Here is a 25,849-nt window from a genome sequence, read left to right as displayed (position 1 = left end):
TATCGGGCCGTGTCAATTATGTGCATAGAATATGAATCTGGTTATTGACCACTGTGATGGATGGCTACTACTAAAAATTTTATGCCAAAAATTGTTCTTTTTCAGTGCATAATAACAGCATTAAGTGAAGTTTGAACCTTATATATACCTATCACATGAGCACTTGCTTTGCAGAAAGCATTATCACACAAGACTAGAAAGAGTTAGAGAAGATGAAGAACTTTACATTAAGTGCATTACTTCTTCTTATCATACTCCTTGTTGTAGAATGCCTGAATGTTGAAGCCCAGTCATGTAAACAAAGTGGCAATGTGAGAGGTAGGAAACCCCCTCCTGGTCAATGCAATAGAGAGAATGACTCTGATTGTTGTGTACAAGGAAAGCTCTACCCCGTCTACAGGTGTTCGCCACCTGTGTCCAGCCATACAAAGGCAGTTTTGACAATCAACAGCTTTGAGAAGGGTGGAGATGGTGGCGGACCATCAGAATGTGACAATCAGTACCATTCTGATGACACTCCGGTGGTAGCACTATCAACTGGATGGTTCAACAACGAGAACAGGTGCTTGAACAACATCACGATCAGTGCTAATGGGCGTAGTGTGGTGGCCATGGTGGTTGATGAGTGTGACTCCACTATGGGGTGTGATAGCGACCACGATTACCAGCCCCCATGTCCGAACAACATTGTTGATGCGTCACGAGCTGTGTGGGAAGCGTTGGGTGTGCCACAAAGTGATTGGGGAGAGTTGGACATTGTTTGGTCTGATGCTTAAAATCCACCATGTGCTAGTGTTTTATGTATTTTAAATGATTGTGCTTTGTATGTAATGAGTGAGCTCTATGTACTGAGAAGTAGAAAATTATGAGATTGTGTGTATTTTCTGTTTCTAGTCTTGTTACTAGTAAATGGTCTAAGTTAGTATGATACTCTCTCTCTGTGAGTTTTTTGGTGTTGTTATGTAGTAAGCCACGAAGTTGGTATCCAAACCATTACAAACCCCTAAAACCATAACAAAGATCTGGCTTTGGTTTCTCCAAATAGCCTGGTCTGATTGAAAAATGTAAGCATTTAGAAAGTCTTTATCCACAATTCAATCAAACTCGGAGTGTAAGTATATTATCATATAAGTTCATATCACTTTGGTCCTGTTTGGTTATAAAATAAATGTGGAAGAAAGTAGCTTTGGGAGAAAATATTTTTTATAAAGTAGAAAGTAACTTCCGTTTTTCTTTTTAAAAATTTAAAATATTAGGGTCTAAACGAACCCATTATACAAGATGGTGATAGTGAGATTGACATTAAATTATCTCCAAAGCCATGCCACTGAGATGTTGGATAATACGCAGAATTTCACTATAACAAATTAACCAATAAAATATTAAAAAAAGGTGCATCTATCTTAAATAACACAGGAAAATACAATCAAATTCTAGCATAGTAGTGTAATGCCATATACAATAGAATTAATTAAGAATAAACCTCTCCCCGACTTTTAAGGTGGGAGACCTTAGAGAAGAAGACGACTAATATGAGGATCTGAAATTTAATTCAAATCATCACGCCATGGCAATTGTGTTGAGGCATGGTATCCAACTATTGACTACTGTTGCAGCTAGCAACTCCCAATAATTTTACACCTAAAATTGTTTTTTCGACGCAAAATTACAGAATTATGAGATGGTTGTACCTTGTATATATGTGCACTTGTTTTTTTGCATTGAGAATTTCCACACAAGTGTGTAGAGGAAAAATCTAGAGTACTTGACTCTAAATGCACAAATATTAGATATAAACAAGTAAACAATTTACTTGTACTATACCCTCAATAAAAATATCACTCACAAATTGAAGAAGAAAATAACACTCTATTAAGAAAAACACACTTTTACAAACACTCACACTTTTTACAACCTCTCAAGACCTCTTACTCACAACTTGTTTCTTACTACTTGATTACAAAATGAGAGGACTCACCCCTATTTATACTAGTGGTACCTCCTTAACTAATGGTTAGGATTGTGCCAACACATTCTTAATCTAGTGGTTACAATTTTGTCATCTAGAATTTTCTAAAAATATCTATTAGTCTAGAGTTTTCTACCAAAATATCTATAATTCTAGAATCTTCTATTTTTCTTTTATCTAAAATCATCTAGAGTTTTCTCTAAGAAGATTCTAGAAATTGGGCTCTAAATAGCCATTGGGCTTGGACAATAAATATGGGCTTTTCTCAATTTGGGCTGCTGTTGAATTTTAACAAAGTGTAGAAAGAGAAACAACAAAGAAGATGAAGAACCTTAGTTTAAGTGCATCACTTGTTATCTTACTCCTTGTTGCGGATTGCCTGAATGTTGAAGCCCAGTCATGCAAGCCGAGTGGCATAGTGAAGGGGACAAAACCTCCTCCTGGTCAATGCAATACGGAGAATGACTCTGATTTTTGTGTACAAGGAAAGCTTTACACCATCTACAAATGTTCGCCACCGGTATCAAGCCATACAAAGGCAGTTTTGACAATCAACAGCTTCGAGAAGGGTGGAGATGGCGGAGGACCATCAGAATGTGACAATCAATACCATTCTGATGACACACTGATGGTAGCTCCATCGACTGGATTGTTCAACAACGAGAGCAGGTGCTTGAAAAACATCACCATCAGTGCTAATGGGCGTAGTTTGGTGGCCAGGGTGGTTGATGAGTGTGACTCAACTATGGATTGTGATAGTGACCGCGATTACCAGCCCCCATGTCCTAACAACCATAGGCGGATTTGCAGTGGGGGCAATGGGGGCAGTTGCCCCCACAGGACTTTTTAAGATCTTAACGAGCAATTAGTAATGTATAATGAAAATTTGATTTCCTAAGAGTTTGCCCCCAAAAAAACTTTCTAAAATCTCTTATTGCCCCCACAATTTTTTTGAAAACCTTAATTGGTTAGTAATAAGAGAGTTGCTATTGCCACTTCACTAACACAAACCAACAGTGTGAATTCTCTTGTGATTTATATAGGAATTGGTGTGGTGTTGGTAAAAGTTGGTGTGGCAATAGTAGCTCTCTATTAATAATTTAAAATAATTTGTAAAGATTTCGTCCACACACAAATTTCTAAAATTTAGAAGAGAGTTTTACTGGGCAAACCTATTTGTTGCAATTTTATTTAAAAAGCCCCCTTGCTTTATCAAGTTGGTTAGTGAACAAACCCTCCTTTATGAATTAGGCTAGCATGACTAATTTAGTAAGATTTCAAATCTTCCTAAAGGTCGTTGGGCTTATATGGATTATCAAATTTTCAATCCAACACCACAATCTTCTGGATTTCATGGAAAACATCGATTCAAAAAGAAAAAAAAAAGATTTTTTGCCTAATCAAATGTGTTAAAAATAGATGGTTACCGAACTCCCAAATCTAAACTAAAATTCAGCGATAAAAATTAACATTTTTCCTCAAAATTTTAGAATTTTTTCCTTTATAACCCATGGCACCAGATCATGTTTTTGGATGCCACAAATTGATACGGTTAGGATCCACTCCACAGTATGTTATTAACACAACATTTATACAAAATGTTAACATTGTTTCCAAAAAAAAAAATAAAATCAATCACTAATTTATATGCATAAGTTTTCACAATTGTTTCTGACTGAGTTCTCATATTTTGATCACAAGTCAGTGGTAAAACCTTGGAGTGGGGATCTATGTCATAAAATTATTGCAGATACATATACTATACGTTGATTTTGGTAGATTTTATCAAATAAAATTTAATATTATTTATAAGTTCTTAGTTGCCCCCACATAAACAAAATCCTGGCTCCGCCCCTGCTAACAACATTGTGGATGCCTCACAAGCTGTGTGGGAAGCCTTGGGCATGCCATGTAGTGATTGGGGAGAGTTGGACATTGTTTGGTCTGATACTTAAAATCCACAAGATATAGTCTTTTTAATTAGAGTTCATATATGATTGTGCTTTGTATGTTAGTTCGAGTGAGTTCCATGTATTGATTAGTAATACATATAAGAGAGACTATTTGTTTTTCATTTTTTCCAAACCTGTTGAGGTTGTTTAGATTTAAGCCTATTGTACTTGTACACCAAGTGTCATGAAATATTGTGTAATTTTTTTAATATAGTACTGTGTTTCAACATGGCTGCAATATCTTTTGAAGTAACCATTAGACTACACACAAGTGACAGGTTGTTGGTAATCAACCACAATGAAATTAATATATAAGACATGCTCTAATCTCTTGAGATTTGCTAATGTCACAAAAATACTTACTGAAAGAAGAATGAAATGAAAAGGAGATAACCTTGCTCTAGCCTCTCAATTGAGAAAATCAAAGATCATATTTTGTCGGTTCGACATTGAAATAATCTGTTGAATTAAGATAGATCATTTGTGATAATAATATATTAACTTTTTAGCTTAAGGAACAACTAGCTAGCTTTCAGCAACATTTGGTTTTCCTTCGACAACTTAATTTAACAGGTAGAATTATGAAAACAGATAAAAGACTCCATGAATTTATGTATCCCGATGCATTTTGAAAATATTTGTGTAAATTTATCTATTTTTTGTTGAAATTTTTATCTAAAAAAATGGATATATACATACGGATGTCCACTAAAATTTACCTTTATACTTCTACAGGAAAAATACATCATTTTAGATTAAATTATCAAAATACCCATATGTTAACCTTTAAAATATTTCCATAATTTTGTTATATAGATTCAAGAATTCCATTGCAAATGGTATTTTTTGTAATTTAATTAAATTAAAACAGTGATCATTTACTCTGGTTAAAGAGAACATATTTATGATGTTTCTCTCTCTCTAGATCGATCTCACATCTTCATCCAGGAAAATTGATCCACTTGAGAAGTAACTACTTTTGGATTGTTCTTGTTTTGTTTTTTTTATAGAAAAGTAATTAATCTTAAATTCGTTCTTCTCTGTTCTTTCATCCAAGAATTACTACTTGGTTTTCAAAGTCCGATTTTCAAGATAAAATGTTCAATGGATAGTTAAGATACTTAAAATATAGCAAGATATGGCAGGGGACATCCAATTAGGTTTGTGAATGGGCGTTGTTTCGGGGGATAAATACGATTAACATGCTCCTTGCTAGGGAGCTTGTACAAGATAATTATGATCAAAGACATGATATTTTCTCTTAAAGCAGATCTCAAGAACCCAAATTAAAATGTAAATCTGTTCAAAATTCACATATATGAGTATCATTGGGGGGAGCAAATCTCCTCGCGAAAGAAACGATGCGAGTGTACACCTTAGAAGAAACAATTATGCAAACTAATATTGAACATTAAAAACATTAACTTAGGATTAAATGCATCTACTACACTATTACATGATTGAGAAATGACACTACCAGTCTGTCCCTATATGATTTTACAGAATTTCCTAAGGCTTTTATCTTAGCTGTTAATTTCATAACAGACAACATATTTGGCTCTAAACTAAGCCATTAAACAAGATGGTGACAGCGACATTGATCTGATATTATTTCTAGTGCCGTCCCATTGACATCTTAGAGGTTCAATGAGACGCAGGATTCAATAAAAAAATGAAAAAAAGGCTGCATCAAACTCTAGCATAAGATCATTAATTAAGAATGCATCTGTGTATCGGGCCGTGTCAATTATGTGCATAGAATATGAATCTGGTTATTGACCACTGTGATGGATAGCTACTACTAAAAATTTTATGCCAAAAATTGTTCATTTTCAGTGCATAATAACAGCATTAAGTAAGTTTGAACCATATATATACCTATCACATGAGCACTTGCTTTGCAGAAAGCATTATCACACTAGACTAGAAAGAATTAGAGAAGATGAAGAACTTTACATTAAGTGCATTACTTCTTCTTATCGTACTCCTTGTTGTAGAATGCCTGAATGTTGAAGCCCAGTCATGTAAACAAAGTGGCAATGTGAGAGGTAGGAAACCCCCTCCTGGCCAATGCAATAGAGAGAATGACTCTGATTGTTGTGTACAAGGAAAGCTCTACCCCGTCTACAGGTGTTCGCCACCTGTGTCCAGCCATACAAAGGCAGTTTTGACAATCAACAGCTTTGAGAAGGGTGGAGATGGTGGTGGGCCATCAGAATGTGACAATCAATATCATTCTGATGACACACCGGTGGTAGCTCTATCGACTGGATGGTTCAACAATGAGAGCAGGTGCTTGAAGAACATCACGATCAGCGGTAATGGACGTAGTGTGGTGGCCATGGTGGTTGATGAGTGTGACTCAACTATGGGGTGTGATAGCGACCACGATTACCAGCCTCCATGTCCTAACAACATTGTTGATGCCTCGAGAGCTGTGTGGGAAGCGCTGGGTGTGCCACGTAGTGATTGGGGAGGTTTGGACATTGTCTGGTCTGATGCTTAAAATCCATTATACTTCCTTTATTTAGTCTGTATGGTTGTACTTTGTATGTTTGAGTGAGTTCCATGTATTGATTAGTAATACATATAAGAGAGACTGTTTTTTTTCTTCTTTTTCCAAACTTGGTGGTTTTGTTTGGACTTAAGCCTATTGTAGTCTCCACCAAATGCTATGAAATATTGTGTAAATTTTCTTAATCTAGTAATATCTGTCAATATAGTTGCACTTTCTTTTGTAGTACAATTAGACCACACTGGTTTCTGCGAGGGAATCGAAGATGTTGTAATTCATTACCAACAACAAGAAACCTAATAAGACAACGCTGAAAGTCCTTTGTGGGGAAACTGAAAGAAGAATGAAAAGAAAATGGGATAACTTTGCTCTTCTCACAATTAAAATACTCTGTTGAATTAGTTTGTTCTGCTGGGACTCACTCCCCCGTCCTCTGTCTTCTTCTCTCAAATTTTCATCCAAAGAACATCAATCTACTTGAGAAGTAACTAATTTAAAAAATAAAAATAAAAATCTTTTTTTCTTTTTTCAGAAAAAAAAAAAAAAAAATTCACTTGAACAGTGATTACTTTTAAATTCATTCACTGTTTTCTCATCTCCGAATTACTCTTATAATTCATTAATTTGTATAAGTGATACCATGATTCACGACTTCTAAAAATTTAGCATTCGTTTATGTAGAGCCTAAGGGAGATTTGTTGAGATGAGTTATTTAAGAAAATAAATACAACAAGAGAAAAAGAACTAAGTTGAATTATATATGCTAAATTTTAATGGGTACAAGATTAAATGTTCAGTTTGATAGATTCTATAATGAAAATATTATGATATATAGAAGGTAACCTCCAGTTTGGTGTGTCAAAGGGTGTCAAATACGATTACGCACTCCTTGTTAGGGAGCTTACATGGAATGATTATGAATAAATTAAAAAAAAAAAAAAAGATTTCAAGAACCCATATCAAAATGTGACTCTGTTCAAAATTCCTATCTATGAGTATCACTGAAGGGATCAAATTTCCTCAGAAAAGAAAAGCTAATGTACAATGTAGAAGAGACAATTATGCTAACTAATATTAAACATAAAAGCGTTAAATTATGATTAACTACGTATACTAAACTATCACCTGATTGAGACTACAATTCTGTCCCTATATGTTTCACAGAATTTCTTTAGGCTTTTGTCTTTGCAGTTAGTTTCATAACAAGTAACATATTTCGGTCTAAATTAAGCCATTAAACAACATGGTGATGGTTGACATCGACTTGAGATATTTTCCAATTCCATGCCATTGATGTCATAGAGGCTCAACAAGATGCTGAATTTCAATAAAAATATAAACTAAAGGTCCAGATCAAACTCCCGCACAAGGTTACTGTATATAATATGGTTAATTTTGAATAATCTTGACGTGTTTGCCAAGGTATGGAAACATGGAGAAGAACACAACTATAATTGGGATCCAAAATTTGATTCAAGTCATCAGGCCGTGGCAATTATGTTGTTTCAGGATATCTGGTTATTGACCACTGTGATAGCTGGTTAGAAATTCTATGCCAAAAATTCTTATTTTTCAGTGTCAAATAACGTGAGTATGAGAAGTTTTTACCTTATATATACCATCACATGAGCACTTTCTTTGCAGCAAGCATTATCACTATCACACAAGGATAGAGAGAGAGAGAGAGAGAGAGAGAGAGAGAGAGAAGATGAAGAGCTTCTGTTCAAGTGCATTACTTCTTATTCTACTACTTGTGACAGATTGCCTGAATGTTGAAGCTCAGTCGTGCAAGCCAAGCGGAAAAGTGAGGGGGACAAAACCCCCTCCTGGCCAATGCAATACAGAGAATAACTCTGACTGTTGTGTACAAGGAAAGCTCTACACCATCTACAAATGTTCGCCGCCTGTATCCACCCATACAAAGGCAGTTTTGACAATCAACAGCTTTGAGAAAGGTGGAGATGGTGGCGGACCATCAGAATGTGACAATCAGTACCATTCTGATGACACTCTGGTGGTAGCACTATCAACTGGATGGTTCAACAACGAGAGCAGGTGCTTGAACAACATCACGATCAGTGCTAATGGGCGTAGTGTGGTGGCCATGGTGGTTGATGAGTGTGACTCCACTATGGGGTGTGATAGTGACCACGATTACCAGCCCCCATGTCCGAACAACATTGTTGATGCGTCACGAGCTGTGTGGGAAGCGTTGGGTGTGCCACAAAGTGATTGGGGAGAGTTGGACATTGTTTGGTCTGATGCTTAAAATCCATCATGTGCTAGTGTTTTATGTATTTTAAATGATTGTGCTTTGTATGTAATGAGTGAGCTCTATGTATTGAGAAGTAGAAAATTATGAGATTGTGTATATTTTCTGTGTCTAGTCTTAGTATGATTCTCTCTCTCTCTCTGTGAGTTTTTTGGTGGTGTTATGTAGTAAGCCACGAAGTTGGTATCCAAACCATTACAAACCCATAAAACCATAACAAAGATCTGGCTTTGGTTTCTCCAAATAGCCTGGTCTGATTGAAAAATATAAGCATTTAGAAAGTCTTTATCCACAATTTGTGAGATTGTAACAGTGAGATTAATTGTATTTATTCAATCAAACTCGGACTGTAAGTATATTATCATATAAGTTCATATCACTTTGGTCCTGTTTGGTTATAAAATAAATGTGGAAGAAAGTGGCTTTGGGAGAAAATATTTTTTATAAAGTAGAAAGTAACTTCCATTTTTCTTTTTAAAAATTTAAAATATTTGGGTCTAAACGAACCCATTAAACAAGATGGTGATAGTGAGATTGACATTAAATTATCTCCAAAGCCATGCCATTGAGATGTTGGATAAGACGCAGAATTTCACTATAACAAATTAACCAATAAAATATTAAAAAAAGGTGCATCTATCTTAAATAACACAGGAAAATACAATCAAGTTCTAGCATAGTAATGTAATGCCATATACAATAGAATTAATTAAGAATAAACCTCTCCCTGACATTTAAGGTGGGAGACCTTAGAGAAGAAGACGACTAATATAAGGATCTGAAATTTAATTCAAGTCATCACGCTGTGGCAATTGTGTTGAGGCATGGTATCCAACTATTGACTACTGTTGCAGCTAGCAACTCCCAATAATTTTACGCCTAAAATTGTTTTTCGACGCAAAATTACAGAATTATGAGATGGTTGTACCTTATATATATGTGCACTTGTTTTTTTGCATTGAGAATTTCCACACAAGTGTAGAAAGAGAAACAACAAAGAAGACGGAGAACCTTAGTTTAAGTGCCTTAGTTGTTATCTTACTCCTGTTTGCGGATTGCCTGAATGTTGAAGCCCAGTCATGCAAGCCGAGTGGCAAAGTGAAGGGGACAAAACCTCCTCCTGGTCAATGCAATACAGAGAATGACTCTGATTGTTGTGTACAAGGAAAGCTTTACACCATCTACAAATGTTCGCCACCGGTATCAAGCCATACAAAGGCAGTTTTGACAATCAACAGCTTCGAGAAGGGTGGAGATGGTGGAGGACCAACAGAATGTGACAATCAATACCATTCTGATGACACACTGGTGGTAGCTCTATCGACTGGATGGTTCAACAACGAGAGCTGGTGCTTGAAAAACATCACCATCAGTGCCAATGGGCGTAGTGTGGTGGCCAGGGTGGTTGATGATTGTGAGTCAACTATGGGTTGTGATAGTGACCGCAATTACTAGCCCCCATGTCCTAACAACATTGTGGATGCCTCACGAGCTGTGTGGGAAGCCTTGGGCGTGCCACGTAGTGATTGGGGAGAGTTGGACATTGTTTGGTCTGATGCTTAAAATCCACAAGATATAGTCTTTTTAATTAGAGTTCATATATGATTGTGCTTTGTATGTTAGTTCGAGTGAGTTCCATGTATTGATTAGTAATACATATAAGAGAGACTATTTGTTTTTCATTTTTTCCAAACCTGTTGAGGTTGTTTAGATTTAAGCCTATTGTACTTGTACACCAAGTGTCATGAAATATTGTGTAATTTTTTTTAATATAGTACTGTGTCTCAACATGGCTGCAATTTCTTTTGAAGTAACCATTAGACTACACACAAGTGACAGGTTGTTGGTAATCAACCACAATGAAATTGATTAATATATAAGACATGCTCTAATCTCTTGAGATTTGCTAATGTCACAAAAGTACTTACTGAAAGAAGAATGAAATGAAAAGGAGATAACCTTGCTCTCGTCTCTCAATTGAGAAAATGAAAGATCATATTTTGTCGGTTCGACATTGAAATACTCTGTTGAATTAAGCTAGATCATTTGTGATAATAATATATTAACTTTTTAGCTTAAGGAACAACTAGCTAGCTGTGAGCAACATTTGGTTTTCCTTCGCAACTTAATTTAACTTGTAGAAGTAGGAAAACAGATAAAAGACTCCATGAATTTTTGTATCCCAATGCATTTTGAAAATATTTGTGTAAATTTATCTATTTTTCATTGAAATTTTATCTACAAAAATGGATATATACATACGGATGTCCACTAACATTTACCTTTATAATTCTACAGGAAAAAATACAATAAATTCGAAAAATACATCATTTTAGATTAAATTATCAAAATACCCATATGTAACCTTAAAAAATTTCCATAATTTTGTTATATAGATTCAAGAATTCCATTGCAAATGGTATTTTTGAAATTTAATTAATTAAAACAGTGATCATTTACTCTGGTTAAAGAGAACATATTTATGATGTTTCTCTCTCTCTCTCGATCTCAAATCTTGTCCAGGAACATCAATTCACTTGAGAAGTAACTACTTTTGGATTGTTCTTGTTCTTGTTTTTTTCTAGAAAAGTATTTGATCTTAAATTCGTTCTTCTCTGTTCTTTCATCCAAGAATTACTACTTGGTTTTCAAAGCCTGATTTTAAAGATAAAGTGTTCAATTGATAGTTACGATACTTAAAATATAGCGAGATATAGCAGGCAACAGTGTTGTTTAGGGGGATAAATACGATTAACATGCTCCTTGCTAGGGAGCTTGTAGAGGTAATTATGATCAAAGCCTGATATTTTTCTCTTAAAGCAGATCTCAAGAACCCCAAATTAAAATGTAAGTCTGTTCAAAATTCACATATATGAGTATCATTGGGGGGAAGCAAATCTCCTCGTGAAAGAAATGATGAAGTGTACACCTTAGAAGAGACAATTATGCTAACTATGCTAAACATTAAAAACATTAAATTAGGATTAAATGCATTTCTAAAGTATTACATGATTGAGATATGAGACTACAAGTCTGTCCCTATATGAATTTACGAATTTCCCTAAGGCTTTATCTTAGCTGTTAATTTCATAACAGACAACCTATTTGGCTCTAAACTAAGCTATTAAACAAGATGGTGGACCGCGACATTGATCTGATATTATTTCTAATGCCGTCCCATGACGTTCTTAGAGGTTCAATGAGACGCAGGATTCCATAAAAATAAAAATGAAAAAAAGGTCTGCATCAAACTCTAGCATAAGGTCATTAATTAAGAATACATCTGTGTGTCAGGCCGTGTCAATTATGTGCATAGAATATGAATCTGGTTATTGACCACTGTGATGGATAGCTACTACTAAAAATTTTATGCCAAAAATTGTTCATTTTCAGTCCATAATAACAGCATTAAGTGAAGTTTGAACCTTATATATACCTATCACATGAGCACTTGCTTTGCAGAAAGCATTATCACACAAGACTAGAAAGAATTAGAGAAGATGAAGAACTTTACATTAAGTGCATTACTTCTTCTTATCGTACTCCTTGTTGTAGAATGCCTGAATGTTGAAGCCCAGTCATGTAAACAAAGTGGCAATGTGAGAGGTAGGAAACCCCCTCCTGGTCAATGCAATAGAGAGAATGACTCTGATTGTTGTGTACAAGGAAAAGCTCTACCCTGTCTACAGGTGTTCACCACCTGTGTCCAGCCATACAAAGGCAGTTTGACAATCAACAGCTTTGAGAAGGGTGGAGATGGTGGTGGGCCATCAGAATGTGACAATCAATATCATTCTGATGACCACCGGTGGTAGCTCTATCGACTGGATGGTTCAACAATGAGAGCAGGTGCTTGAAGAACATCACGATCAGCGGTAATGGACGTAGTGTGGTGGCCATGGTGGTTGATGAGTGTGACTCAACTATGGGTTGTGATAGTGACCACGATTACCAGCCTCCATGTCCTAACAACATTGTTGATGCCTCAAGAGCTGTGTGGGAAGCGCTGGGCGTGCCACGCAGTGATTGGGGAGGTTTGGACATTGTCTGGTCTGATGCTTAAAATCCATTATACTTCCTTTATTTAGTCTGTATGGTTGTACTTCGTATGTTTGAGTGAGTTCCATGTATGGATTAGTAATACATATAAGAGAGACTGTTTTTTTTCTTCTTTTTCCAAACTTGGTGGTTTTGTTTGGATTTAAGCCTATTGTAGTCTCCACCAAATGCTATGAAATATTGTGTAAATTTTCTTAATCTAGTAATATCTGTCAATATAGTTGCACTTTCTTTTGTAGTACAATTAGACCACACTGGTTTCTGCGAGGGAATCGAAGATGTTGTAATTCATAACCAATGACAAGAAACCTAATAAGACAATGCTGAAAGTCCTTTGTGGGGAAACTGAAAGAAGAATGAAAAGAAAATGGGATAACTTGGCCTTCTCACAATTAAAAATAACAAAGATCATATTTCATCATTTCGATACTAAAATACTCTGTTGAATTAGATTGTTCTGCTGTGACTCGCCCCCCCATCCTCTGTCTACTTCTCTCAAATTTCCATCCAAAGAACATCAATCTACTTAAGAAGTAACTAATTTAAAAAATTAAAAAAAATCTTGTTTTCTTTTTCAGGATAAAAAAAAAACTCACTAGAAAAGTGATTACTTTTAAATTCATTCACCGTTTTCTCATCTCAGAATTACTCTTATAATTCATTAATTTGTATAAGTGATACCATGATTCACATCTTCTTGCAATTTACCATTCGTTTATGTAGAGCCTAAAGGAGATTTGTTGAGATGAGTTATTAAAGAAAAGAAATACAAAAAGAGAAAAAGAACTAAGTTGAATTATATATGCTCAATTTTAATGGGTACAAGATTAAATGTTCAGTTTGATAGATTCGATAAAGAAAATATTGTGATATATAGACAGTAGCTTCCAGTTTGGTATGTCAAAGGGTGTCAAATACGATTACACGCTCTTTGATAGGGAGTTTATATGGAATGATTATGAATTAATTTAAGAAAAAAAAAATGAAAGATTTCAAGAACCCATATAAAAATGTGACGGTTCAAAATTCCTATCTATGAGTATCACTGAAGGGATCAAATTTCCTCAGAAAAGAAAAGATAATGTACAATGTAGAAGAGACAATTATGTTAATTAATATTAAACATAAAAGCGTTAAATTATGATTGACTACATATACTAAACACAATGTGAAAAAAGCTCAAATTTGATGGCCTTGGGCCATCAAATTTCATAAAATTCGACGGACCAAGGGGTCGAATTTTTCATTGTCAAATTTTTTTTCGACATGTCGAAACTGTCAAATTAATAAAGGATGGGAGAAATTTGACAGCTCTAAGCCGTCAAATCTGGGAACATCAAGAATTTCAACGGTTCTAGACCGTCAAAATTCAGTTTCTAAAATTCGTGGGCCTTTGCCTGTCAATTTTTTCTGTCGAATTTTCCAGTTTTCACATAGTGAAACCATCACCTGATTGAGACTGCAATTCTGTCCTATATGTTTCACAGAATTTCTTTAGGCTTTTGTCTTTGCAGTTAGTTTCATAATAAGTAACATATTTGGTTCTAAATTAAGCCATTAAACAACATGGTGATGGCTGACAAGGACTTGAAATTGTTTCCAATTCCATGCCATTGACGTCATAGAGGCTCAACAAGATGCTGAATTTCAATAAAAATATAAACTAAAGGTCCAGATCAAACTCCAGCACGAGGTTACTGTATATAATATGGTTAATAAAGAATAATCTTGACGTGTTTGCCAAGGTATGGAAACATGGAGAAGAACACGACTATAATTGGGATCCAAAATTTGATTCAAGTCATCAGGCCGTGGCAATTATGTTGTTTCAGGATATCTGGTAATTGACCAATGTGATAGCTGGTCAGAAATTCTATGCCAAAAATTCTTATTTTTCAGTGTCAAATAACATAAGTATGAGAAGTTTTTACCTTATATATACCACAACATGATCACTTTCTTTGCAGCAAGCATTATCACTATCACACAAGGATAGATAGAGAGAGAGAGAGAGAGAGAGAGAAGATGAAGAGCTTCTGTTCAAGTGCATTACTTCTTCTTATTCTACTACTTGTGACAGATTGCCTGAATGTTGAAGCTCAGTCGTGCAAGCCAAGTGGAAAAGTGAGGGGGACAAAACCCCCTCCTGGCCAATGCAATACAGAGAATAACTCTGACTGTTGTGTACAAGGAAAGCTCTACACCATCTACAAATGTTCGCCGCCTGTATCCACCCATACAAAGGCAGTTTTGACAATCAACAGCTTTGAGAAGGGTGGAGATGGTGGTGGACCATCAGAATGTGACAATCAGTACCATTCTGATGACACTCTGGTGGTAGCACTATCAACTGGATGGTTCAACAATGAGAGCAGGTGCTTGAACAACATCACGATCAGTGCTAATGGGCGTAGTGTGGTGGCCATGGTGGTAGATGAGTGTGACTCCACTATGGGGTGTGATAGCGACCATGATTACCAGCCCCCATGTCCGAACAACATCGTTGATGCATCACGAGCTGTGTGGGAAGCGTTGGGTGTGCCACAAGGTGATTGGGGAGAGTTGGACATTGTTTGGTCTGATGCTTAAAATCCACCATGTGCTGGTGTTTTATGTATTTTAAATGATTGTGCTTTGTATGTGATGAGTGAGCTCTATGTATTGAGAAGTAGAAAATTATGAGATTGTGTACATTTTCCGTTTCTAGTCTTGTTACTAGTAAATGGTTTAAGTTAACGTTATTAGTATGATACTCTCTCTCTCCGTGAGTTTTTTTTTGGTAGTACTATAAGAAAACCCATCGGTGGTGTTATGTAGGAAGCCACGAAGTTGGTATCCAAACCATTACAAGCCCATAAATCCATCACAAAGATCTGGCTTTGGTTTCTCCAAATCACCTGGTCTGATTGAAAATATAAGCATTTTCAAATGCCGTAAGCATTTAGAAAGTCTTCATCCACAATTTGTGAGATCGTAACAGTGAGATTAATCTTATCTATTCAATCAAACTCAGAGTGAAAGTATATTATCATATAAGTTCATATCACTTAGACCCTGTTTGGATATAAAGTAAATTCGGAAGAAAGTAGCTTTGGGAAAAAGTATCTTTTTATAAAGTAGAAAGTAGCTTCCTTTAGCTGTTTTAAAATTTAAAATTTTTACTTTTTGAAAGTAATTTTTTAAAATTAATCCTAACAAACTTTTCAATTTTAAAAAATGAAAAATGTTGCTTTTTTAAATGAATCAACAGGCTCTTAACATGAATCCTGATGTTGATTGGTTATCAATTTGGTTGGCCAGTATCCTGCCACCAATAAGGAAGGTCATCTACCAAATAGCAGTCAGCTTGGCCTCGCTAGTCTTCCATTTGGCAAGAAAAATGTCAACACTCCAATGAAGACCTCTGGAGCGGAACTTCGGAAAATCTTTTAGCAAATCGGCAAATTCAAGTTGTTGAAAAGCTGATTTTCTAATGCTATTGAATATATTCTACATTTCATCATGATCTCTAATTTTATCTTGAAATAGTTGCCATTTATTAAGAACTTAGGGGCTAATGGGGCCAAGCCATAACAGGATTAAACAAGTACAACTTTTTCAGGGTGTGTTAAACGTTGGTAACAAAAGTAAATGTGATGCTTGGATTCCTCTTTATCGTATTCTTTAATTTTGACATGGCTGTTCAAAGATTATGAAAATTTGGTTAATCATCCAAAATTTTAATGCCTTGATTTACATTTAATTAACAACTCAGAGTAAGTCCATGTCCTTTTAAACAGATAAGCTTCACTATACTACAAGTAAATGTACATAGCAGACCAACCTTACATCAAATTTTAATACATAGAAAAAAAAAATGAAAAAGATATCATTCTTTGGCAAACTTTACTCTTAGGCATATATACAATGGTAAATCCGACTATATCATGATCGGTTGCTCAACCTCGATTCCTCAAATCTCGAGGGTGTCCAAGTTCTTGGGTTTTTTGTACTTCTTCAACAAGAGAGAAGAGTAAATGACCCTGAGGAAATGGACACATATGGAGTTGAAATGAATTGAAATTATCATCCTATCAAACCAAAGTTATCCCAAATCTACCTTCAAAGTTTCGAGTGCTGCATGACCCGATTAATGTCTTCATTGTTAAGGGACTTGCAAGGAATCAATTGATGGTCAAAGAGTATTTTTATCTTAAGATCAAATCTCCTTACAAAAGAAAATATATCAATCTACAACATAAAGGAAACAACAATGCTAACTAATATAAAATATTAGAAGCATTAAATTAAGATAAATACATCTATTGGGACTACTACAACGTTGTCCCTATATGTTTCTACAGGATTTCCCAAGGCTCCTGTCTTTGCAGTTGTTTCACAAAACCCACCATATATGGGTCCCAGACTTTCTCCGTAAAAAAAAAAAAAAAAAAACAAGTGCACTCAACTTTAAATAATAAGATAAGATCAAAATCCAGCGCAATGTTATTGTTTCTACTGAAATTAATTGAGAATAAACATCTACATGACTGTCAAGGTACGAAACCGTGGAACAAAAAATGCTGCAATTAGAAAGTTAAATATGAATCAAGCCATCGGGCCGTGGCAATTATGTTGATGGAGTCATTGACTATTGTAGTAGTTAGCTAATCCTAAAAATTCTATGCCTAAATTTTTTCTTTCTCGAAATAAATAAATAAATAAATAATAAAAAATCACATTTTGTGCCTTATATATAGCTTGTCACTTGTGCATCTGCTCTGCATTGAGTACTAGAGCAAAAGTGTAGATAGAGAAGATGGAGAAGAGCTTTTATTTAAGTGCATTACTTTTTCTCATCCTTGTTACAAATTGCCTGAATGTCGAAGCCCAGTCCTGTAAACAAAGTGGCAATGTGAGAGGTAGGAAACCCCCCTCCTGGTCAATGCAATAGAGAGAATAACTCTGATTGTTGTGTACAAGGAAAGCTCTACCCCATCTACAGCTGTTCGCCGCCCGTGTCCACCCATACAAAGGCAGTTTTGACAATCAACAGCTTTGAGAAGGGTGGAGATGGTGGTGGGCCATCAGAATGTGACAATCAATACCATTCTGATGATACACTGGTGGTAGCACTATCAACTGGATGGTTCGACAACGAGAGTAGGTGCTTGAACAACATAACGATCAGTGCTAATGGGCGTAGTGTGGTGGCCATGGTGGTTGACGAGTGTGACTCTACTATGGGGTGTGACAGTGACCACGATCACCAGCCCCCGTGTCCTAACAACGTCGTGGATGCCTCACGAGCTGTGTGGGAAGCGTTGGGTGTGCCACGCAGTGATTGGGGAGAGTTGGACATTGTTTGGTCCGATGCTTAAAATTGACAGTACATAGATTTTTATTTAGAGTTCATATATGATTGTGCTTTGTACGTAATGAGTGAGCTCCATATAAGCGGTAAATATATGAAATTCTGTCTGTTTTTCTACGTCAATCCCCTTGTTATAAGTAGAACTCTTCAATGTAGCAAAAAGAAAAGGGCTTCTTTTACCTATTATATTTTCTATTTATTTTAGAGAGTTTCTATTGCCACACCAACTTTTACTAACGCCACCCCAATATGTGTGCTAATAATAGAATCTCTCTTATTTTATAAGCATATGAAATGATCATTGCTCAATACAGTACATAGCTGTTAATGGGGGTGAGCCATAATAGAAATATCATAGGTAAACTCTTTGGGGTTGTACGTTACCTCCATGACAAAAGCAAATGTGATGCTTGTTACCAATTTCCTTTTTGTATTCTTCAATTTCTTTTCGTCTCTGTTGTAAGCTTATGAAAGTTAATAAATCATTAATATAATTTATACTTATATAAAAAAAAAAGTTAATAAATCATAATTAATACTATGAATGACTTCAATATATTGCCTTCAAACAACGTTTAATAAACACTCAAGAGTAACTTCAAGCCAAATCCATTTTCTTATAAACAGATGAGCATCACTACTGCAAGTTATGTTCATAGCATAAAAACCTTACATCAAACTTCAATACCTAGTAAAATAACATGACAAGATACTAGTCTTCGGCAAACTTAACTATTACACATGAATATATATATACAAAGCTAAAGCAACCATATCATGATTGGTTACTCAACCTGGATCCCACTAATCTCTAGGTTGTCCAAGCTCGTGGGTCTTCTGTAATTCTTCAACAAGAGAGAACAGCAAACAACACTAACTGATGAGGCTGCCATTGCAGCCCCAGCAATCCATGGAGGTAGACGGAATCCAGTAGATGGGAAAAGGACACCAGCAGCAATCGGAATGCCGAGAAGATTGTAACCCAAAGCCCAAATGTAGTTCAAACGAATGCGGGAAAAAGTTTTCTTGGAGAGGTCAATGGCAGTTATCACGTCTTCCAAGTTGCTCTTCATGAGGACGATGTCAGCTGCCTCGATAGCAATGTCTGTACCAGCACCAATTGCCATTCCAACATCAGCGGCCACGAGTGCTGGTGAGTCGTTGATTCCATCTCCAACCATTGCCACAGTTAAGCCTGAACTCTGTAGATAATTAAATCATATTAAAATAAAGTTAGCCCAAATTCAAATTCACTAAGTTAAATGTTACAAAGAAAAAAGATGGAAATATAGATTAATTCCAAATGTAGGTGTTAATCGACCAACTACTCCAAAAGACCATCTTTAGGAGATGGGGAGAACTATGAATATAAGAGGGTCAGGGACTTAACTGGGGTGTGACACACCCGAGAGTGGAGAAAAATGTACACTCTAACACTCCCCCTCATCCATAAGGGTGGAAAGAATCGAACCCCTGACCTATATGAACCTAGTGCTCTGATACCATGTCAACCAATGAACTACTCCAAAAGACCGATCTTTTGGTGAGGGGGAGAACTATGAATATAAAAGGGACATGGGGATTAACTGGGGTATGACACACCCGAGAGTGGAGGACAATATACACTCCACAGTAGGGAAAGGATAAAGAACATTAGCTAACATATACAAGTATTTATTGGTTAAACACACAAAAATAACAACCGTATGCAAAATATGAATAATGTTTATACCTGTAACTCCTTTACTTTCTCTGCTTTTTGGTCAGGCTTGGCCTCAGCAACAACACTCTCAATCTCAATCCCAACCTCCTTAGCAATGGAATGTGCTGTGCCCCAATTGTCACCTGTCACCATAATGCTCCTCACATTCATGGACTTGAGAATGGATATAACATCTCGAGCACCCGGTTTTAATGGATCCGATATGGCTATTACTCCAACTACCTGCCCATCAATAGATACCAGAATCCCGGTTTGCGCCATCTCTTCAGCTTCTGCAAGAATATCTTCAGCATCGACGGGAACAGGAATGTTTGAATCCAACATGAGAATCTTGTTTCCCACAATTATTTCCTTGTTTTTAACTTTAGCTTTCACACCGTGGCCGGTAATAGAGAGAAATTCTTGTACTTCTGGCCAGACATTGTTCTCCTCATATTCTCTGAATTTCTTGGCGAACTCAACAATGGCCTTGGCTAGTGGGTGCTCGCTGTTTGCCTAATTAGATCACAGAATACCAACTTCTTTGAAGTCATTCTTTGTTTGATCAGTTCGAGAAAAAAAAAAACTCAAGTCAACTAAATTGATTTTTTCTTGGGACAAAATCAACTGCACTGAATCGCTGTCTGAGACCAACAATGCAATATGTCAAAGAAATACAGCTAGCTTTGGTCAATAATAGAATGCAAATATTAATGAGTTGAGCCCAAGTTTTAAACATTATTTGACCATTACTAACAATAATGATTTCTTTGAATGAACAAGTGAAAAGCAAAGAAAGTGAGGCCTACCTCTGTTGCAGCAACCAATTCATAGAAATCACGAAGTACCATGTTTTGCAAGAGCCTTGTGTTGACAACTACTGGCTTTCCAGTGGTGAGGGTCCCCGTCTTGTCAAACACAATGCAATTCACCTGCAAAGATAAAATTATTCCTTATAACTTCTATTATTAATTAAAAAATTTGAGTTGAGATTGTAAAATAGAACAGAACTAGAGCAAGAACTGTAGTCATAATGGCCTGCATTAGTATAATAAAGAAGATAAAACAACATTATATATCCAAATTTTCCATCTAATCTAGATACTTAAAACACGGCTTGCTAAAACCAGAATGAATCTCAGGAATTGCCAGCTCCAATATTCTTTCTCCACTCAACGCTGATTTCATCACTTTCATTGGACTTTAAAATCCTAAGACTTTTGATATATAGCTATAAAAACCATGAAAGTAATATGGAATAATTCATTGACCTTATGTGCACTCTCCAATGCTTGGCCCCCTTTAATCAGTACACCTTGAGAAGCACCAACTCCAGTACCAACCATAACCGCGGTAGGAGTTGCCAGGCCAAGAGCACATGGGCATGCTATGACCATGACAGAGATGCCAAATTGAAGAGCAAGTTGAAAGCTATCCATTGAAGATGGTATCCAAGATTTTGGGTAGCCATTCAATTTTCCCGCTAAAAACCAGGCAAGCCAAGTGAAGAATGAAAGGATAATAACCTGAAAATATGAAATATGAATTATTGTTCAAGACTTGAAACAAAATTACACATTGACCAAACAAGAAAGAGAGGAAAAAGTTATATTCTTACCAGAGGCACAAAATACTTCGAGATACGATCAGCAAACTTCTGCACAGGAGCTTTGGCCATCTGTGCAGATTCGACAAGTCGAACAATCTGTGATAGAGCACTCTCAGATCCAACTCTTGTAACCTGAACATGTAACACCCCGTTCTCATTCAAAGTCCCTCCTATCACCGTATCTCCTTTCCTTTTTGCCACTGGTCGGGCTTCTCCTGTTATCATACTCTCGTTGACATGACTTTGCCCCCATATAACAAAACCATCTGAGGCTACTTTTTCTCCGGGAATTACCTTAACCACATCATTCTTTTGTACCAATCGAGTATCAATTTCTTGTTCGTTTGTCACATTTCCTTCACTATCAATAGTTAACAACATTGCTGTCTCGGGTGCCAAGTCCATAAGCTTCGCAATGGCCTCAGATGTCTTCCCTTTGGCTAAGACCTCCAAATATTTTCCAAGTAGTATAAACGTAATGAGCATCGAACTGGTCTCAAAGAAATCCATAGACTTGAAATTCTCCGAAGTTGCTGCTCGCAATACTGAATAGACTGAATAGAAGTAGGCTGCATTGGTTCCCAATGCAATCAACACGTCCATGTTTGCAGAACCATGTCGCAATGCCTTGTATGACCCAGTATAGAATCGCCGACCAATGATGAATTGTACTGGTGTTGATAATATCCATCTCAAAAGCTCCCCAATACTCAACATGTTGACCACTTTAGTATCTAATCCGTGTTTAATACCAGGGATATACATGAACACCATGGAGGTTAGGAATACTGGGATAGTAAAAACCAGACTCCAAAGGAAGGAATTATAGTAATTCTTAATCTCTTCGCGTCTATGAGGTTGTCTTTCCCCTCCTTCGGGATATATTGATCCGCTTAAATGCCCCGATCCTGTTGACTCAATCACGTGGATGAAATTTCTGGGTCCTGTTTGATCTGGTCTATAAGAAATTGAAAATTTATGAAGCATGGGATCGATATTTATATCTTCAACTCCTGGGAGTGCTTGAAGAGAATTTTCAACCATCCTCATTGACCGATCGGTGCGTATTCCATCTATTTTTAGATTTATCTTGCTTCTATCTTCCCCTGTACTAATAAGTATAGCTTCAAAACCAGTATCCTCGATTGCTTCCAATAGTTGCTTATGGTTTACGATCTTGGGATCATATCGGATTTCTGCCTCTTCGGTTGCTAATGCAACTCGGGCTATTTGTACACCATGAATACCTTGTAAAGAAGATTCAACAGTTCTTGAGCAAGAAGTGCAAGTCATTCCTTTTATACGTATTCGACATGTTTGCAAGGATCTTTCATTAACTTCCTCCTCAATCAATGTGGCCTCAAATCCAACATCTTCGATGGTCTCCCGAATTGTCTCCTTCTACAGATTGTGAGTGACATATCGACAGTAAGTTATTAGAATTGATTGGTGTAACAATAAAATGGGAAGCCAAGCCATGTTCTCTAATATCTATGGAGAAGTACATAGTCCTAAGAAGAAAATCGGATAACTAATTTCAAACTAGCAGTAAAATCTAATCTGATCCACCTTTCAATAAAATCATTACTCTAGTAGTAAAAATAATGGAATAACAATTATACATGAAGATCTATAGGAGTAGTCGCATCAGCACTAATTAAACAACCACTTTTTTAGTTTTGTATTTTCTCTTCGAAGATACCATTTTGCATTTTATCGTTCAAATTTAGTTGGTTACTGGAGTGCAACCTATAGGCTATATGCACGGGATATATTGATGTTGATACATTATTGGGAGGCCTATAAGTTTGAACATAATTTAAAATATCTAGTATTCCTATAAAGGTATAATTGTCTTTATAATTAATTTAAAAGGTTATTTTATAAATTTCATATTGATATTCTAGTATTATAACATGTGCTATTTAACATAATACAACATTATTTGTAATTTGAAAAATTAATTAACATGGATTTGACATCTACAATACTCACCCTTTTCTTATTATAAATGTTGAAGATTTAATCTAAGTGGGGGAAATTTCAAATTTCAAAATCTATCGTCAACAGTACTCTATTTGCCTTCTCTCATTATAATAGTAAGTAGTAAATATTTAAAAGGTTATTTTAAAATTTTCATATAGATATTCCAGTATTATAACTTGTGCGATTTTATGTAATGTGGGGCTATTCTTGGAATTTAAAACTTTAGTGTCTACAATAATCTGCTTTGCCTTCTCTTATTATAATAGTAAAGATATGAAAGTTTTACTCGTCCATAATGGTAGCACGGTATCTTGTTCTCCAAAAACATAAGTTATTTATCAATTATTTTTTCCTGAACATCAAATATTTTTCTTTTAAATACTCTGTAAAGAAAAAAAAAAGTATCCCCAATGAAGTTCTCGTTGTTTGCTTTGACAAAATTGTTGCTTTCTATGATGCTAGTAAAAAAAAAAGTTGCTTTTAAGTAATTTTCTCAAAATAAAATCACCTTCTAAATAAATAAACAAAAATTTTAGAAATAAGGGAAAATCAAATTCTTAAATGCTTTTGAAATTTCCAATAGATATTCCAGTATTATAAATTTAATGTAATGCAAGGGATACATTGTAATTTGAAAAAATTAATTAACAAAGATTTGGTGTCAACAATGCCCAGCCTCATTATAATATATATATATATATATATATATATATATATATATATATATATATATATATATATATATATATATATATATATATATATATATATATATATATATATATATATATATATGGGGACGGATCATGGGACCTATGTAAAAACAATGTAATAATCATAATTTTTCAAAATATGGGTTAGAAGTTTCGGATTGAGCTGATTTTTTGTGAGGATGATTTCTATGATAAGAAGATCATCCTAAAATATATATATATATATATTCAGTCCAATCTAAAACTTCTAACCCCATCAAAAGTGATTTAGAACGGTGTCTTGTTCTCCAAAAAAATAAGTTATTTATCCATTTTTATTTCTAAACATCAATTATTATTATTTAAATAGTAAACGTTTTAAAATAAAGTGGAGAAGAAAGTAAAACGATGTCGTTTCAACGAATTTGTTGCTTTCTTCAATGTAAATAAGCAAATTGGCTGCTTTTAAGTGGTTTTCTGATTAAAATAAAATCACCCTCTAAATAAATAAATAAACAAAAATATTAGAAATAAGGGAAAATTAAACTCTGAAAAGCTCTAAACTTACATTGACGAAATTGGGATAAAATAGAACCTGCGCTCTATTATTGAGAACATCAACTACGGCTTCTTGGATTCCTGGAAGCCGTTTGATGGCTTTTTCAACAGATCCTGCGCAAGCAGAACAGGTCATTCCAATAACCGAAAATAAGGCCTTAGTCTCTGATCCTGGGGAAGCAGAGATTCCCTTTGGGTATATTGGCATGGAAGGATAATGGGGTCGAGGAGACAAATCTCTTCTTGGGCTCTCATTTCCAATGCAAGACACAGCCCAATACTTGATCGGCATTGTTGAAGCTTTGCGTTGGATTGAAGGTTTTTTTTTTTTTTTCCTTCTCCCCTCTCTTTTATTCTCTGGAAAAAAAAAAAAGACAAAATATAAGATCGTTAAATAGGAGTAGGTTTCTATGCAGAGTGGTATCGTAAAAAACCAAACAAGCAAAGTTTGATCCTGTAAGTTAAGCAAACGAAGGCGATGAGAGTATGAGCAATTGATTTCAATTTGGGTTGGGAGTACGACCAACCCGGCTCAACCCGAACCCGATTCTATATACTAATATTTAATATTTTATATTAATTGTAAGTTTTTTATTTAATTTTTTTTATTCCATCCTATTATTATTATGACTCGTGGACAACTAGTTATCATTAATATGTACTTTGGTATAATATGACTTGTCTAAATATTCTTTCAATGATTGATTTGAAGGTTGTATATGATTTTATTTATTAGTAATTTTATTTTTTATGTTGTATTTTTTATTTTAAACATATAATTTAGTTGATTTATGTCATGTTCAGTGAGCACAACACGATAAGGACTAAAGTATGAATAAGATTATGACTCGTAATTGCATAAATGCGATTACAACCCATATCTACCGATGTATAATTAACGTGAATTGAGCAACACAATACATAAATAGAGTTCCACAATAAATACACCGTTAAATGGGTTATATAGTGAGGTTGCAAATGGGTTAACACGAAACATTAGTGATATGATAACTAAACATGTAAAAACGAGTTAGACAGGTTAATCTCCCTAACCTGAACTTGACTCGTTTAATAAACAAGTTGGATATGTCAACACGATTATGACCCGAACACAATTAGACTTAACCCAAACACATTAACTTTGTTCCGTAATCGAGTTGTGTTAGAACTGCCACTCCTATG

At 35.4% G+C, this 25,849-nt stretch overlaps 3 protein-coding genes and 2 pseudogenes across 6 annotated transcripts; 4 read left to right on the top strand and 1 right to left on the bottom strand.

Annotated features, from left to right (window-relative positions):
- Nucleotides 1–212: 212 nt before the first annotated feature.
- On the top strand, nucleotides 213–3,924 carry LOC147389757 (uncharacterized). The gene is made up of 3 exons (XM_086419800.1): nucleotides 213–770; nucleotides 2,367–2,754; nucleotides 3,827–3,924. Exons 1-3 carry the CDS (start codon nucleotides 213–215, stop codon nucleotides 3,922–3,924), a joined length of 1,044 nt encoding a protein of 347 aa, XP_086275926.1.
- Nucleotides 3,925–5,805: 1,881 nt separating this feature from the next.
- Nucleotides 5,806–8,705, top strand: LOC147389756 (uncharacterized). Its single transcript, XM_086418779.1, has 2 exons — nucleotides 5,806–6,421; nucleotides 8,220–8,705. Exons 1-2 carry the CDS (start codon nucleotides 5,864–5,866, stop codon nucleotides 8,703–8,705), a joined length of 1,044 nt encoding a protein of 347 aa, XP_086274905.1. The 5' UTR covers nucleotides 5,806–5,863.
- Nucleotides 8,706–9,626: 921 nt separating this feature from the next.
- On the top strand, nucleotides 9,627–12,771 carry LOC147389755 (uncharacterized; annotated as a pseudogene).
- A 1,286-nt stretch (nucleotides 12,772–14,057) lies between these two features.
- On the top strand, nucleotides 14,058–18,127 carry LOC147389754 (uncharacterized; annotated as a pseudogene).
- Nucleotides 18,128–18,674: 547 nt separating this feature from the next.
- LOC147389753 (putative copper-transporting ATPase HMA5) lies at nucleotides 18,675–25,124 on the bottom strand. 4 transcript variants are annotated; one of them, XM_086419579.1, is made up of 7 exons: nucleotides 24,705–25,123; nucleotides 21,441–22,832; nucleotides 21,094–21,348; nucleotides 20,632–20,754; nucleotides 19,853–20,338; nucleotides 18,915–19,322; nucleotides 18,675–18,808 (listed from the first exon to the last, which is right to left on the bottom strand). In XM_086419579.1, the coding sequence occupies exons 1-7, from the start codon at nucleotides 24,957–24,959 to the stop codon at nucleotides 18,758–18,760; spliced, it is 2,970 nt and encodes a 989-aa protein (XP_086275705.1). In that variant the 5' UTR covers nucleotides 24,960–25,123; the 3' UTR covers nucleotides 18,675–18,757. The 4 variants fall into 4 exon arrangements, with proteins under 4 accessions (XP_086275705.1, XP_086275704.1, XP_086275707.1 ...); XM_086419578.1 differs by having other exon boundaries at nucleotides 24,678–25,121; XM_086419581.1 differs by lacking the exon at nucleotides 18,675–18,808 and having other exon boundaries at nucleotides 18,817–19,322; nucleotides 24,678–25,118.
- Nucleotides 25,125–25,849: the final 725 nt, after the last annotated feature.

The sequence above is a fragment of the Akebia trifoliata genome, chromosome 12, assembly GCF_017979445.1.
Source record: "Akebia trifoliata isolate Shusen 1 chromosome 12, ASM1797944v1, whole genome shotgun sequence".
Classification (NCBI taxonomy): domain Eukaryota; kingdom Viridiplantae; phylum Streptophyta; class Magnoliopsida; order Ranunculales; family Lardizabalaceae; genus Akebia; species Akebia trifoliata.
Note: the sequence above shows the minus strand (reverse complement) of the source record. Positions and strands in the feature narration are given on the sequence as shown.

What these genes read in the sequence shown, in the direction of transcription:
- LOC147389757 (XM_086419800.1), top strand. Translation starts at nt 213, where the DNA reads ATGAAGAACTTTACATTAAGTGCATTACTTCTTCTTATCATACTCCTT. An exon ending in TGGACATTGTTTGGTCTGAT is followed by an intron (nt 771 to 2,366) that starts GCTTAAAATCCA and finishes GTTGAAGCCCAG; the next exon opens with TCATGCAAGCCGAGTGGCAT. An exon ending in CGATTACCAGCCCCCATGTC is followed by an intron (nt 2,755 to 3,826) that starts CTAACAACCATA and finishes GCTCCGCCCCTG; the next exon opens with CTAACAACATTGTGGATGCC.
- LOC147389756 (XM_086418779.1), top strand. Translation starts at nt 5,864, where the DNA reads ATGAAGAACTTTACATTAAGTGCATTACTTCTTCTTATCGTACTCCTT. An exon ending in TGGACATTGTCTGGTCTGAT is followed by an intron (nt 6,422 to 8,219) that starts GCTTAAAATCCA and finishes GTTGAAGCTCAG; the next exon opens with TCGTGCAAGCCAAGCGGAAA.
- LOC147389753 (XM_086419578.1), bottom strand. Translation starts at nt 24,959, where the DNA reads ATGCCGATCAAGTATTGGGCTGTGTCTTGCATTGGAAATGAGAGCCCA. An exon ending in AGAAAGTAAAGGAGTTACAG is followed by an intron (nt 19,323 to 19,852) that starts GTATAAACATTA and finishes AATTATCTACAG; the next exon opens with AGTTCAGGCTTAACTGTGGC. An exon ending in TAGAGATTAGTGGGATCCAG is followed by an intron (nt 18,809 to 18,914) that starts GTTGAGTAACCA and finishes TTATTTTACTAG; the next exon opens with GTATTGAAGTTTGATGTAAG.